At 35.9% G+C, this 14,225-nt stretch overlaps 1 protein-coding gene across 1 annotated transcript; it reads left to right on the top strand.

The window, feature by feature from the left end:
• Positions 1-1,738: 1,738 nt before the first annotated feature.
• Positions 1,739-13,410, top strand: OR10D4 (olfactory receptor family 10 subfamily D member 4). Its single transcript, XM_014741161.2, is given in 3 exon segments — positions 1,739-2,323; positions 13,047-13,171; positions 13,173-13,410. Coding segments are annotated over 3 exon segments (948 nt in total).
• The last annotated feature ends 815 nt before the right edge of the window (positions 13,411-14,225 follow it).

The following is a 14,225-nucleotide window of genomic DNA, read 5'->3' as shown; positions in this document are numbered from 1 at the left end:
AGGTAAACATGTGACCCAGTCAAGGAAACCAGATTTGGATCTTGATCTGGGGTACACAGAAGCCATAGGCAGCTGAGGCTGAATCATGTGATGGCAGCGCCCTGAGGCTGCTCCATACGTTCTTACTGCTGAGACACCTGGACCTGCCCTAGTTCCCACTCTTCAATGAGCCTAGATTTTCATACATTTATTTAATTCTCTCAACTACCCCAGTTACTGTCCCTTGCAATAAGTCAATCACATTGGTACAATGTGGTAAAATAACGTAATTTATTCATAAAACAACACATAAATATGAAAAAGCATTAAATATGAAACTATACATATAAACACATATGATAAGTGTGCCAAAGCAATTATTATACCACTGAAGTATATTTTATAAAGGAAATCACAAAAGTTTTAATCTTTAATCAGTTTCCTTCTCCCTCTCATTTCTAAGGTGTAATTATACCCAGTAGTTAATCATTCCCTGACTCAGTAAGAGCCCTGACTTGGGGGATTAATACCCAAAGGGAAAGCAAGGTTATTTAAAATCTCCTGTGTTTGGAAATTATTGCACTTCTTGGAGTTGGAAAGGAAATTACTGTAAGGGAGCTTAAGCACATTTAGATTTGTGACACTCTATTTGAAAGTGACTGAAAAAGAGAAGAATTCAAGATATTTCCCTGCAGAGTTCAGGCTGGTAATGATTTAGGCAGGGGAGGACTCCTTCCTTCTGCTGGATTAGGAAAGGAAAACAACATTCAAAGCACCAGCAAGTGATGTTCCCTTTTTGCCATTTAAGCACCCAAATTTTGTCTTTCACTTTTATTTTATTTTGGCTCTCATTCCATCCTCTCACAATTAAAAAAATAAAAAGAGATAGATAGGGTTTTAGGCAATAGAACTGATAGATTGATCTATAATTTACAGATCTGACTGTGTTGGAAAATTTTTAAAAAGTAGAAAAAGAAATCAAAATTTTTCAAAATATGGAAATTAGAAATGAGTCTCTACGACTCCTATCCATGTGAATTTATAATAAAATTGGGCAATTGCTTAAGTTGGATCTGCTTAAACTATTACAGATTTTGGAGTCAGAAAGGGGACTATCAGTTACTCATTGTACAAATTCAGGAAAATGGAGACTACCTGTTAGTCACATGTAGTAAAATCCAGAGCTTATGGGACCTGTTAATGTAACTTTTTGTTCATTAAAAGCTATCTAAGACCCTTCTTTTGGCTACTTTGTCAATGCTGACCAGCATACCAAGGAAGGCGAAGTGGAAAAGATTCTGTATCTTTTCTAAGCATGGCTTCTATGATCCTAAATGATTTTTGGAGAGTTACTTTAACCAAATTGTCTTAGATGAATATAAGAAACTTGGATGGAAACTTATTTGTTATAAAAACATTAAGTCTTTATATTTATCCATTTAGAATCACAAAGTATATTAAGAATTAATGCGATTTAGTAATATATATGATGAATGGAGGCTAGGAGGTTGGTCATGTAAGGCCTCTTGGTGATATTGTAAAAAGGATCATCTGTAAATAGAAACTGCACTGCAGAGAGACATCCAGTATGGAGAGAAGCAGGCAAATCAAGACAATTCTAACAGGAAGCACCACTCTCTAAAAATCTAGATCATTTCATCCTTTTCCATTTCACCAGTTCAAACACATGTAATTTGCATACTAAATTTAACCACAAATTTCTTTTCACAGACACACACGAGTTGATTCTTCCATAAAAATGAGAAATCACACAATGGTGACTGAATTCATCCTGCTGGGAAACCCTGAGACAGAGGGCCTAGAGACGGTGCTTTTTCTCCTGTTTTTATCATTATATTTATGTACTCTCTTGGGAAATGTGCTCATCCTTACAGCTATCATCTCGTCCTCTCGGCTTCACACTCCCATGTATTTTTTCTTGGGAAATCTCTCCATGTTTGACTTGGGTTTCTCTTCAACAACTGCTCCCAAGATGCTGTTATACCTTTCAGGGCAGAGTCAAGGTATCTCTTTACAGGGCTGTGTGTCCCAGCTCTTCTTCTACCATTTCCTGGGCTGTACTGAGGGTTTTCTGTACACAGTCATGGCTTATGACCGCTTTGTTGCCATATGCTACCCTTTGAGATACATGGTCATAATGAACCACAAGTTCTGCTTCATCTTGGCCACAGGGACCTGGATAGGTGGATGTGTCCATGCCATTACCCTAACCTCCCTCACCTTCCAATTGTCCTACTGTGGCTCTAATGAGGTGGGCTATTACTTCTGTGACATACCTGCAATCTTACCTCTAGCCTGTGGTGATACATCTCTAGCTCAGAGGGTGGGTTTTACAAATGTTGGTCTTTTGTCTCTCATTTGCTTTTTTCTCATCCTTGTTTCTTATGCTAGAATTGGGATCTCCATATCAAAAATTCGCTCAGCAGAGGGCAGGCAACGAGCATTCTCCACCTGCAGTGCACACATCACTGCAATTCTTTGTGCTTATGGGCCAGTGATCATCATCTATCTACAGCCCAATCCGAGTGCCTTGCTTGGTGCTACAGTTCAGGTATTCAATAATCTTGTAACCCCCATGTTGAACCCACTGATCTATAGCCTGAGGAACAAGGATGTAAAATCAGCCCTGAGGAATGTATTTCCTAAAAGAGGTTTGGCTCTGAAAAATAAGTGAGAAACTCTAAAACTTTGCTGGACAAAGTTTGTTTCTCCATTTCTTAGGACAAATTCTCATCTGCAGCTTCCACGACATGTTGAAATTAAATGTACTCTGAATAAATATACCACTTAAACTTGCTAACTTTTAAAATATATGTCTGTTTTCATATTTCCCTGTTTCATAATAAAATCTAATTAATGGAGTCATTTAGCAGATATTGAACTGATTCTTACACTGCATGGATGCTCTCCCAGCAGCATCATTCTCCACAAAGCATTTCTTAGTTCTTTAAATCTTCCAAAGAGTTAAGAGAACTTATTTTCTTTCTCATAATCTCAGTTAAAAGTGCATTCATGTGCCAGCCCTGGTGGCACAGCAGTTACCTTCACGCACCCTACTTCGATGGCCCCTGATTCACTGGTTTGGATTCTGGGCACAGACCTAGCACCATTTATCAAGCCATGCTGTGGCAGGTGTCCCACATATAAAATAGTGGAAGATGGGCACAGATGTTAGCTCAGGGCTAATCTTCCTTGAACAAAAAAACAAACAAACAAGAAAATTCATTCATATGTGTCTAGAGTGAAGAGAGAATGGAAAAAAATTTCGAGAGAGCCTAGCTTAATACAGAATAGAATAACTCAATATCCTTTTTTCTCGTAGAGTATAATCTCCAATTTTCTGCCAATAAGCACCAAAACTCAAATTCATTCAAGTAATGTTTAAAGTAAGATCTTTTTAGTGAAGTCTAATGGGATTTAAAGATTTTTCTAGTGTGCACATTCCTTTGGTATCTGGATATTCTTTCTGTATTATTAGAGTCCTGGAAGGCTACGAACTTGAATCATTTCCCATTATCCCCTAAAAGAATCAGCATTAGTTTTGTAAAATATAGTAAAAAACAGACAAACCAAAAAAGCCCAATCTAGTTTAAATATGCTACTACATGTTTTTCCCAAACAAGGAATATTAGTTTATCCCTATGTGTTACAGAAAACCCAAGTTAGAATTTTCATTTAAATTCATGTAGCGATAAACTTGCTTCTCCATTGAAAAGAATATGTTTCTTTTTTTCTCATAGTAAGATTTATAAAATTTGTTTTGACTTCTCTAATCTCTGTGATCCATAATGCTAAGGAAAACAAATAGGTACATTTTATTTATAGATACTATGTGAACTTAATATATTCTCATTCTTGTTTTCCTAAGTTTGTTTTCTCTTTTTATATTTTACCTACCAGTTCTTTATGGCTTTTCTTGTAGCCCACATTAAGTCATTTTTGGAAATAACCAGAGAATTAATAGTACACTAAACAAAAAAAACCCAAAAATAATAATAAATATCTACTTTAGAAGTGAAACAGTATTTTTCATAATAGAATTATTATTTTCTTGCTTCTCTTCCCTTCAGTTCCTGCCTAACATCTCAGATGATTAAAAATAAGTTTCCTAGGTAGAAACTATAACCATCACACTGAGTGTGGAGTGAGCTATTAGGAAATATTAAATGAGCTCCAGTGACAGGAAATGTCAATCACCAGTGCTTTGTGATTTGCTGTATAAGAATCTGTAATGTGAGACCCTGTAATTGTACCTTACAAGTAATTAGGTAGTCACTGTGGCTAGAAATCAAAAGGACACTAATCCGATTTCAGGTAACTGTAACTGTGGGCCCTCCAGTGCCAGTTCAACTGATCTCAGCTCTTATCAACAGAGGGATTAAGACTTGTCTTTCAGAAAATCTGCAGTCATGTAGCCAGGGCATGCACAGAAGAAATCCTGACCTGAAATTACCACAGAACCAAAGATCTTCATAACTAAAGGACATATCCCCACATAACCAAAGGACCAGGACATGACCGGAACTTAAAAGTCAGACTCTTATCAAAAAGAGAGGGGTCTCTCATTCAGGAAAATCCAGGGTTAAAATTCCTTCCATACCTCATCACAAATGTTTAGCACCCTCTCATAAAAGTTTAAAATCTCATCATAAATGTTTAGAGCCCTGTCATAAATGTTTAAAACCTTGCCATAAATGCTCGAATCCACCAATCAAAACCTGTACCACTAGCATTTCCGTGTTTGCCAGCCTGTTCTCCCTAACTTCTTAAATTTTGCCCCAAATCCTGAATCAGGGAGGCAGATCTGAGGGCACACGCCACCTGTCACCCTGCAGATCGATCTAGCTGATTAAAATAGAATAAAGCCGATTTCTCCCCCAAAAGCTGATGTTGTAATTAGTTAGGTGTTCGTATGCACTGGGCAGGAGAACCACAACCTTGTGAGGTAACACAACGTTAGTTACGCTGAAGTTACAGCCTTCAGATAGGCAACAATTGAACTGAAATATTAAACATCAAATGTTAAAAGATAAAATGTAATAGCTCAATTTTCTGTATCTCTTTACTATAAATATCAAAAAAATAGCTTCCATTATAGCAATGTTTTTATCATTTTAAACGTTCTGTTACCCAAAAAACACAATAGTCATTGTTATTCTTTAAGCCCTATCATGATGTCGTCAGCTGCATTCATACACATTAACCTCTTTCTTCCTCTAAACTCCAAGGATTCATATTAATTGCTTTCCATCTTCCTAAATGTAAACACTCATTTTTTTTCTTCCTTAAACTCCCCGTTTGGCATGAGAATGTTGAAATAGGCATATGCTTTACAACTCCCACTCTTCTGTTCTTTAAACACACTCAGACACACACACACTTTTTGTTTTCCACGGTTTATCACATGTCACTACAAAGAAACAGGTGGCAATACTAAAAAATAATATGCACTTGTAAAAGTAAAATGATTTAGAAAGTCTCTTTGAATTTTACCCTAACAATTTTCCTCTAATGTGTATTAAAATGTAATTCCAACTAGTCCTGTCCTCCTTCTGTCCTCCAATTTCTTCACTTTCCACAGAAGCGAAGAGTTTATAGGCTAAGAGCCTGGATTGAGAAATGTGTTTAGTCAATGGCAGAATCAAAAGTAGAAACCAGAGCTTCTGATTTGCAGATCACTTCTTTTTCTGCTTCACAAACTTATAAACGCAACTGAGAAATTTACAGATGATCTTGATGCTACATAACTTTGCTTAATTTCCAGACAAGTCATCATAACCATAAAAATACTAAATAAACAAGAATTAATCATTTTGTTGTAAGAGGGCATTTTTATTGAATCTGAACTTTCATTTCTCCTAACATGAAACATATAACAGCTTTTAAACATAAAAAATCTAATACAAAATAAATAATTTTAACCTTTATGTTCTCATGAAGCACCCCTATAAACTTCATCAAATTGCTTTTTAAATTTAGACACAATGTCAGACTTACAGAAAAGTTGGAAAAGTAGTACAAAGAATCCATGTATACCCTTTACTCAGATTCCAAAAATGTTATTATATTTGCTTTATTCCCTCTTATATATATATATACACATACAAACACACTCACTTTTTTTTCTAAACCACAATAAGTTGTAGATGTGATAAGTTGCAGACATAATGTCCTCTTTCCCCTCACACCTTACTTGGAGTGTGTTTTCTTAAAACAAGAATACCTCCTTATACAGCTATAATATAGTTATCAAAACCAGGAAATTAACATTGATACACCTCTTTATGTAATCTACAGACATTCTTTATATTTTACCAACTATTCCAATAATATCCTTTATAGCAAAAAGAAAAAAGAAAAAAGAAAATTTCCAGAGTCATGGATTGCATAAAGTTATTTCTCTTTGGTTTCCTTTCATCTAAAATATTTCTTCAGTCATGTATTCCATTGTATTCCAGGACATTAATGTTATCGAAGATTTTAAGCTTGATATTTTGTAGGACATCCATCAATTTTAGTTTGTCTGATGTTTCCTTCCTATTAGATTCAGATTATGCATTTTGGGCAGGACTGACTCAGAAATGATGTTGTGTTCTTTCCAATACATCATATCAGGAGGCAAGTGCTGTGCTTTTGTCCCATTACTAGTGAGGTTAATGCTGATCATTCTTTTAAGGTGGTAGCTGCCAGATTAATCAAGTGCTAATTATTACTTCAATTTCCTCGTAAATAGTGATCTTTTTTAGAGAGAGAAGTACTTTGAAATTATATAAATATCCTGTTACTCCTCAAATTTTTACCTGTTAGTTTTAGCATACATGGATGATTCTTGCCTGAATCAATTATTGTATGATATTTGCCAAATAATGATTTTCCAATTTATCATTCCTACTATATTTATTAATTAGCTTTCTACTGTAAGGAAGAGTTTTCCCTTTTGCCCTATTTATTTATATCAAAATGACATTCTAAGAGTGGGTTAAGCATATGATACCTATCTTCTTGAGAATATGATAAAGGCTGTCAGCTGCAATCATGAGATGAGATGATCATATTAAGACTTTATCTCCTTGGGGAGGAGATGTGAAAGATATCAAAACAAGATTTTTCCACCTGACTAGATGCCTTCTAAGTTCCCTTCCAACTCTGACATACTAATTCTGTCATTCTGTATTACTGTGGATCATTTTATCTGGTTGGGGAAATGGGATTATGGATAGAGGGAAGAATAATGGGACTGAAAATAATAATAATAATGGGACTGAAAAACACATGTTTTCTTGGAATGAAATCCTTGCTAAATTATCCAACAAATGAAAACAATTTTTCTTTCACTTTCTTAGTGCCTGCTAGTTGCAAATATAGATATGAAACACTAGGCAATGACATCAGTCAACCAAAAAACAGAATTTATTATTCTGAAGATATAGAAGACAAGTGGCACAATCATGATATATTACAGAGACACCAGCAACATTTCTCAAGACAGAAGATACAATATTCTTGGACTTAAATTTTACCATTGAACCCAGGGCTGTTAATGATAATATAGGAATGAGTGAGTTTACCTCTAGAAACGTCATTGAGTCCCTTCAGACTCAGACTAATGGACATTAGAACATAAGATTAGACTATCCCTGTGTATATATATGCTGCCAACTGCCTCAACCTGGGACAGAAATACCTCATAATTCTCAGTATTACAGGAATACACAACAGAATTATAGGGCGGAGGACACAGTAAATTCGGTCCATCACAAAATCCTCAACCATTGCTCTGAGATGCTGCAGTCCATGGACTCTCCTGTGAATACATTCCTGAACTAGGTGCTGCAGAATTAGGAAAGGAAACCATTTCCCAGAATTCTTAGGGGATCAAATTAAGAATTCCATCGTCCATTTCACTCAACACTTAGTCTCACATTACACTCTTCCACCACCTGGTACTGTTTTGGAATTTCACATTTTCTACAACACAAAATTGTCCTCTCCTCTACTAGCCAGAAACCCTGACGCCAAATCACCTAGGCCCAGAAGACTTCTTTGTCCATTAACATATCAATATGAAATCTTCATAGTTTTCCTTAAACTATCACCTGTGAGCACATGATTTGAAATAACTTTGCCTAAAACTCATTTAAGTGGGCAAGAAACAGTGAAATGGCAAACTCCTAACAGTTTTGGAACATATGTAGGAGATGAGCACTGAGTAGTGTGGGATCCAGTGTTGTGCAATCAAACATAGAGCAAATCACCTTTGTAGAGTGAGGGAAAGTTTGGCTGAGGAGAATGCAAGGCCATAAACATTGCTTACAGAGTTATGAATGTGGGGTACCTTGATTGTAAAATGAGTTAGAACGACTACAAAGTCATGCAAAGCATAACGATGTTTCAGTCAATGAAGTACTGGATAAACAATGGTGGTCCCATAAGATTCGTACCACATAGCCTAGGTATGCAGTAGGCTATACCATCTAGGTTTGTGTGTGTAAATACACTCTGTGATGTTCACACAATGACAAAATCGCCTGATGACACATTTCTCAGCACATATCCCCATAGTTAAGTGATGCATGACTGTACTGCATTCATAATTGCTGTGACAGAAAGCAAGGCTCAAGTGAAATGGAAATTAATGTTAAGCATGTATTGGATTATGTATTATTAGTCAACACATATTTCTTGATCACATATTATGTACAATAGTTAGGATCAGTAAAATAGTTAGGAAGTGAATAAAATGAACATGGACACTAAATTTAAGAAACTTACATCAATTGAAGGACATCTTAAGTAAAACCAGAAGACTATGTTGTCACCAGTGTAAATTTCTGAATATTGCTAAAACCAAGAATATCTCAAATTCCTCCACCAAGGAGAACTATTTATATGTGAATCCTTTCCCTAATGGAAGCCTAATGCCATAATAAACCTCTCAAAAGAATATTTCTCACGATTTAATTTTAAATCCAAATTCAGAGTTTATGGGCTCCAAGCAACCTGCACAGACCGACTGGCATCCCGATAGGGGTGACATCAAGATTTTCTCCTTTCTCTCACATTTCTCTGTCTATGCTCCTACCCTCCAGAACCACTAGGTCTCTCACATAGTTTTTGGTTGTAATAGCAATTGGGTTGAAATTAAATCATGTACTGTGTCCTGAAAATATTCTTTTGCTTGGGATATTGGTATATGGCTGGGCTTTGTTTTAGTTTTTAATATTTTAGGCATTGGGCTGATTTTGTGAAAATGATCTATTACCACTTGAGAAAGTGGACACTAATTAAGAGCTTTTGTGTTGGAGCAATTCAAACTGGAAGTACTGTGGGAGCGTCATCCCATTGCAAGGAGAGAGACCAGAAATGAGCCACGGCAGAAGGAACCATGACCGCAAATAAGGCGCCTCAGTCTTAGAACAAGAAAGATATGAAATTGTGGAGGGAAGAAGTGTGGAATCTTAATTCTTTGGACTTTAACGTTCAACAAAAGGGTATTTCATATTTATATTTTAATTTCTTTCTGAAATTCAGATTTCAGAAGATTCATATTCAGAATTGATATTCATATGCAGTTTAATTTTGTTGGCATTATATTATTTGGCATATTTTAACACTGTTCATGTTCATTTTGCGGGTTCTTCTGTTGAATTATATTGAAAAACATGTCTTGACATAATTCATGATGAGAAATAGATTAGAGAATGCATTTTTGGCTGAGAGTACCGTGTATCCTTGATATTAAATCAATTTATGTTCTGTTCTGAAGAGAGAGCAGCAGGATAGTCTGCTGGATGATCCAGGCAGCTCTCCCTGGGTTGCTTGGCAACCAGTTGGCTGAAGTCAGGGTCCTGCTTCCCCAGAGCAGAAGGGGGAGGGCAGATCAAGATGCTGCTGGTTCCAAGGTTTTAGAAGGAGAAAGAAAGGGCATTCTCTTTCATTCTTAATCCAGCTTTATTAGTAAAAGAACTGACATTTTATTTTGACCCTTGATTGAATCCTTATGTTACTCATCAGTTTTTAGTACTCATAGATGAGGAAATTGGCAGAAAGATGATTGATTAGGATCCTTCAATATACGTTGTTACGTTATTCTATCCTCTGTTATGATACTTCACACAACCCAATCTGCTTGTAGATGAATGGATGTACTTATGAAATATAGTTAAATAACGTAGTTTAAAGTTTTTCCTAACCTCAGCCTAATATGTATCAAGAAGCACCATAAATACTCTCCAACTGAATGGCAAGCTAAGCTTTATACTGAACACACAACAAAGAGAGTAATTCTCTATCGATCATCAGAGCCTTTTTACATAATTAAGATACTACACAAGAGAAATTATTATCTCCCTTCATCCCTTCAGTATTTTGAGCAATGACATTGCAACGTGTTCAAATGCCCAAGTCAGAAACAAAGAGCAGACTATTACATTTTCACTCTCTCACTCTACAGATTGTCCATTAAGTCCTATACTCTATTTGTTAATTATTTTTCCTTTATTTATCATCCACTCTCCTTCCTAATTGTCACCACCTCTTTTCACACCCTGATCTCACCCAGATGGCCTCCTAAAGAGAATCCCAGCCACTACTCCAGTCTCAGTCCAGCCTCCTGTCCACACTGATTTATGTTACCCTTTAGAACACCATCTGATCTCCACAGTCTGTGGTATCAAGTAGAAACTTTATAGCATATCACACAAGGCCCTTCACAGGCTGACTCCTGCAGGCATTTCTAGTCACATGCCCATGTTTGAAGCTGAGCTCTGGTTTTCTCAAACACGCTGTGCTGTGAGTCCAGGAATGTTTGATAAAGCACTACTAAATTCTTTAGTCTAGACTCCTCTCAAATAGTGTCTCTTCCACGACAGTGACTTGGAGAAGCTTTTCTCCTCTGTGTTTCTCTAGTGGTATGCACTTTTACTGATGGACTTCCTTCAGTGGAACACTTTAGAGACAGTAAGAAATACAGACTTCAGTTGATTTTCCAGAAACACTACTTACTTGCTGTGTGACATTGAGCCTCTTAAACTTCCTGGGCATTAGTTTCTTCCACTTCAGTCCTAAATAATAACACTTCCTTCATGTAGATTTTGGCAGGATTAGATAATATTCATTAAGCACCCATGATAATCCTTGTGCATAAAGATAAAACAGTAATTTGTAATCATTTTTTCCCCTTCCCTGTCATTCCCATCTAGGTTGTAAAGGTTCTTTGATGGAATTGTAAATCTTAAACACTTAGAACAATGCCTTCAAATAAGGGATAGTCAATAAGAGTTCAGTGAGCAATGAAATGTGTCATTAATAAATACATATGTACAGTGTCAATTAACATTATTAACTATCATGTTCAAAGAATTAATTTCTGTACATTCAGAAATACAAAGTAACTTAAAATTAGCCTCAGAGAAACAAGAAAGAATCATGTAAAATAATCATAAATGTCATATTATGACACACACCAAGTAAATTGTTCTGATCAGAACAGTCATGATCTCCAATTAAAACTGATTTTACAAGGAAATCATTATTAGTTTTCATCCCAGAACTAAGAATTCTACTGTTACAAAAGCCTACATTAAGAACTACTTATCAAGTCTTTCCATAATACGAATTATGACTGTAGAGAAAAAAAATTTTAAAGGAAGATTAAGACCAAGTTTATTTACATTCTCATGCACTTCGAGAGATATGCTTCTGTCTAAGCAAAAGTAAGTAGAAACTGGGATGTCTATCAAAATCTGAATGAGATGTTTTGTGAGAGGCTTTTCTGTTTTGCGGATTCTAATAACGTCACTTTCTCACCATCACATTTTATTTGAGATAGTGTTCTTGTCTCCTCCATCATCTTTGATGCTCCCATGTAATGATGAATCTAGTGGCAGGATATGATGAGCGTCTTGTCCTTAGGCGAGTATTTCTTTTACTACTCTCAGAGAAAGGTCTACGGCTTTAATGAAATCAGATAAGCACAGAGATTAGATGCCTAGTGTGGAGGCAGAAGCTAACGGGCAGGGACTGTGCTAGTCCAGGATGGTGAAGGGAGGGAAAACTGTGAAGAATGCTTTTCATTGGTTTTATGAAGAGTTATAAGATGAAACATGTGGAAAAAAATGAATGTAAGACTCTATTCAAAGAGTTTCCTTGGGGAAAGTACTAATGAGGATTACCTGAAACTAGAAACTTCAATTTAGAGATAGATACTGTAAAGAACAGCCTGCCAATCCAAAATGTAATTTAACAACACTCTGAACGGCCTTTTTACCTCGTCTATCTAAAAGTTGTTTATTTAGAAGGATCTTTATATTAAGAAAAACTTTTCTTTCATTGATATCTTTCTGTTGACTCTTCTCTAAACTGCAAAGCCACACATCGATGTCTGAGTTTATCTTACCGAGAATTGCTAAGGGCTGGCAACTGTATTTTATTATCCTAGTCTTATCTTTAATTATGTATTAGTTATTTTATTATCCTGCTCTTGTCTATTAATTATGTATCCTCTTGGGGAATGTTGTATTTGAAGTTATTGCTTGTTTCTTTGGAACTTCAAACACCATGTACTTTTTTTTTTTTTGGCTTGAAAAAGTCTCTATGTTTGACATGAGTTTGTCTTCAAAGATTGCTTTACCTTTCAAACAAAGACAGGTCATTTATTATGAGGGTTCTGCTGCCCACATTATTCTCATATACTGAGATTTTCCTGTACACAGTGATTCAGTGCCACCAGTTTGCTGCCATTGCTTTTCTATCACAATGTATGATCACCATGAAGCACGCGTTGTAGATACTGCTTGTCAGAAGGATCTGGGCAGAAGGCAGGTTACGTGCCAATCTCCTGACTCTTCACCTACAGTTACCATAATCCAGTGCCAAAGAAGTGGGCTATCATTGCTGGAACATTCCTGACTTTAGCCTGTGCCCTAAGCAAACACATACCAAGCCCAAAGGGTAGGTTTTCCTAATGTTGGCCTTTTTTTCTCTCTTCTTTTTCCATAATTCTTATATTTGCAATGGACTTGCCATACCAAAAGTTCTCCCAGTAGAGGGCATTCGTGGACATCCTGGTCTTTGTCAACATTGGAGTTCAGGCCTCAGGCTACTTTCTCCTGATAGTGCTGTCCTCCGTGTCCATTGTCTGTTCCATCCTGAAGACCCACACCTCAGAGGGGACACAAAGCCTTTCAGACCCATGCCTCCCATTGCATTGAAGTCCTTTGTTTCTTTGGCCATGGTATTTTCATTAACTTGAGGCCAGGCTCCAAAGATGCAGTGGATGGAGTTGTGGCAGTTTTCTCTACTGTGCTGACACCCCTTATAAACTCTGTGGTATACACCCTGAGGAACAAGGAAGTGAAGAAAGCTCTGCTCAAGCTGAAAAGTGAGTCAGTGTTCACTCAGAGTAAATAACCAAGAAAGGCCAGATATGACTAGCTCCTCTTTTTATTTATAATTAAATTAAACCACCAACATGAATATTATAGTTTTAAAGAACATTTCAATTACACAATCTTAACTTTTTAATGAAAATTTAATGAACTTTTCATATTTTTCCTGTGTGATACTTGTCAGATCCCAGTTTAAGTAACCATTTAGTGGTGATAATCAAAGAGGAATGATAATGGCCTATTCCTATTTTTTATGATCTCTCAAGTAAATCATCAGAGAAGTGGTTTACTTCAATCCTCTAAGCAAATATTTTCCAGAATTGCAATCCAGTATAATACTCTTATATTTTATTCTGTGAAATTTAAATCAAAGCTTTATAAAAAGCTTCTTGTTCTCTTTGTAAACCTTCAAAAGTGTGTTGAAAAAATCACTTATAATATTCACAATCCATTAGATAATATAGTATCCATATAATGAAATTTTTACATTAGAAAATATCAGACCAAAAATGCTTGATTATCAAGAAGAATGGCTTTATCCACATTAATGAGCTAATGAAAACTGTATAGCTAATTTTTTTTAACTTTAAGCTTCAAGATTTTTGGAAGTAAACATCTGTCTACTTATGTGCTATATGCACTGTTAGTATACTGTATTTTGGCTGCTAATACAACTATCTAGATTTTCCTTCTGTGTTTACAGGACTCTCGGTGTTGTAAACGACCTACATGCAAAGCTTCTATTTTTTGGCAATTTTCAAATTATTTTTGTAAGTAAATAGGGGAAAAATATTAAATACATGAAAAATAAACAAATAACTTTAGAGACAAAAATAT

The sequence above is a fragment of the Equus caballus genome, chromosome 7 (assembly GCF_041296265.1).
Source record: "Equus caballus isolate H_3958 breed thoroughbred chromosome 7, TB-T2T, whole genome shotgun sequence".
Classification (NCBI taxonomy): Eukaryota; Metazoa; Chordata; class Mammalia; order Perissodactyla; family Equidae; genus Equus; species Equus caballus.
The sequence above is the reverse complement of the archived record's forward strand: the minus strand, read 5'-3'. Positions and strand labels throughout refer to the sequence as shown.